The sequence below is a fragment of the Triticum urartu genome, chromosome 1A (genome assembly GCF_056163025.1).
Source record: "Triticum urartu cultivar PI428250 chromosome 1A, HENAU_Tu73, whole genome shotgun sequence".
Classification (NCBI taxonomy): Eukaryota; Viridiplantae; Streptophyta; class Magnoliopsida; order Poales; family Poaceae; genus Triticum; species Triticum urartu.
Window position 1 is genome coordinate 40,233,768 of NC_141873.1, and position 2,558 is coordinate 40,236,325.

The window sequence follows — 2,558 nt, forward strand, 5'->3', positions numbered from 1 at the left end:
AACTTCGGATGGGAGGTGCAACGACAGGAGCAGGTAGCACTGCGAGGGCGCGGCTTCGTCCAATTCAGGCAAGTAGCTTTCGCGTCTTCCTCTGAACTTCCCCACTGTAGTCGGTTGTTAACAGGGATGACTTCGGACCACGAGCAGGTAGCTGCGACTACGCGTTACTAGTAAGCATCTACCTATATGCTTTCATATCTGGATCTCTTGTTAGCTTAATGGAATGTTACCGCCAGAGTTAGGATCTGTTGTTATTCTCTCATATCTGGATCTCAGTAGAAATCAATTTTCAGGAAGCATTCCACCTCAGATAGGATATTGTCACTCTTGAACGTCGTTACTCGTGTCAGACAACTTATTGACAGGACAGATACCAGAAGAACTTGGATATCTTGCCAACCTATATGAGCTTGATTTGAGTAAAAACAATTTAGGAAGTGCCATCCCAGTGACTTTCTCTTATTTTTACCAACTGTTGAAGCTCAATTTATCATATAATAATTTGGATGGTAGTGTTCCATTTATCTCTGCTGCCATGATCTCACTTGACCATAATACGGACTTATGTGGTGATTCGTATGGCTTAACTCCATGTGATACACCGAAGCTCGACGTGGAACACCAAAAAAGGAAACATCCAAGTATGGTACTTCTACCTCTTTTTGCACCCTTTGCCTTTGCTTGCCTCTCAACAGTAAGCATCACGGTCGTCTGTCGAAGAAGAAAGTATGTAAAAAGTACAAGCAAAAGCAAGTCTGGAGATATACTTTCCATATGGAATTTTGACGGAAAGATCGTGTTCGAAGACATCCTCAGCGCAACAGAAAATTTCAATGAGGAATATTGCATTGGTGTTGGAGGATACGGATCTGTCTTCAGAGTTCATCTTGAAGGCGGGATTATCTTCGCCGTCAAGCTCCTTCACTCAGTAGAAGAATACAACGACGAGGGAACATTTCACGCCGAGATTGAAGTGTTAACAAAAATCAGGCACCGATACATCGTCAAGCTGGATTTAGGGCTTATCATCCATTATGCACGAGCAAGAGTTTGTGAAGGAGCTGGATTGGCCCAGGAGAGTTGTTGTTGTGACAGACGTAGCTCAAGCTCTCTCCTACTTGCACCATGATTGCGGCGATCCAATCGTGCACCGCGACATAAAAAGCAGCAACATTCTTCTGGACCTCGATTATAAGGCTCGTGTTTCAGACTTTGGCATGGCGAGGAAACTGAATCATGGTTACTCAAGCTGGAGCACTATTTTTGCAGGCACATGTGGCTACATAGCCCCTGGTACTTACATGGGCTTAGTCCAGTTTTATTATTTTTATGAAATGCGATTCAGAAAGAGAGAAGAAGTATAATCTCTGATCTGGTATAGAGCTGATTTTGTTTCTTATTACAGAGATGTCATCTACTATGGTGTTGACTGAGAAGCGCGACGTGTGCAGCTTTGGCGTGGTTGCGCTGGAAGTTTTGATGGGAAAGCACCCAGGTGATCTGCTCCTTCCGTTCTTTTGCCGAACAGAGCAGCTGGGGAAGTTCAACGATATCCTGGATCGACGCGTCGCAGCGCCGTCAACTATTGACGAGGAGAAGGATGTCATTTTGGTTACCTTGGTGGCCTTTGCTTGCCTGCAAGTCAATCCCAAAGCCCGGCCAACAATGCAACAGGTATATCAGGCACTGACAAATAGAAATCGGCCAGCATTCATTCCCAGGCCCCTTCATGAAATCAGGCTACAAGATTTGCATGATTATTGTGGTGCCATAAAGAATATATGAATTGGTTGCGCTGGAAGTTTTGATGGGAAAGCACCCAGGTGATCTGCTCCTTCTGTTCTTTTGCCGAACAGAGCAGCTGGGGAAGTTCAATGATATCCTGGATCGACGCGTCGCAGCACTGCCAGCCATTGATGAGGAGAAGAATGTCATTTTGATTGCCTTGGTGGCGTTTGCTTGCCTGCAAGTCAATCCCAAAGCCCGGCCAACAATGCAGCAGGTATATCAGGCACTGACAAATAGAAACAGCCCATCATTCATGCCCAGGCCCTTTCATGAAATCAGGCTACAAGATTTTCATGATTTTTGTGGCACCATAAAGAATATATGAATCGATATGGGTGTTCTACTATGTTAGCAATTATATATTTGGCATATGTGTATTTGAGATAACGTATTTACCCTGTTATCTTTGAACTTTGAAGTGTCTGTAACAATTAGATTGCTGTCCGTTTCGGAAAAAAAAACAATTAGATTGCTGCTAAATGAAGCGGCATTTTGATTTCGAGAATTAGCTTGTTGATATTTGCCCAAGTACTGATTTACTCTAGTTTGTTTGACTGACATTTTGCAGGAATGTTTGGATGGTGCCTCTGTGATAAGCTGGTTTCTTAGAAGGTGATTAACTATTTATTGTTGTCGAGTGTTTGTAATCAGGCAATTGTTGTTTATTTTGGCACTAGGTTTATCTTTTGCCCGAAGCCGTCTGGGAGAAAGACATTCAAGAGACTTGATCATATGACACATATCGGTTTTCGCATAGATCATATGGCCTG

General features: G+C 43.5%; 1 protein-coding gene across 1 annotated transcript; it reads left to right on the forward strand.

Moving 5' to 3' along the window:
* The first annotated feature begins 220 nt into the window (after positions 1-220).
* On the forward strand, positions 221-1,785 carry LOC147989791 (putative leucine-rich repeat receptor-like protein kinase At1g35710). The gene is made up of 2 exons (XM_087514819.1): positions 221-1,293; positions 1,406-1,785. Exons 1-2 carry the CDS (start codon positions 1,035-1,037, stop codon positions 1,783-1,785), a joined length of 639 nt encoding a protein of 212 aa, XP_087370945.1. The 5' UTR covers positions 221-1,034.
* The last annotated feature ends 773 nt before the right edge of the window (positions 1,786-2,558 follow it).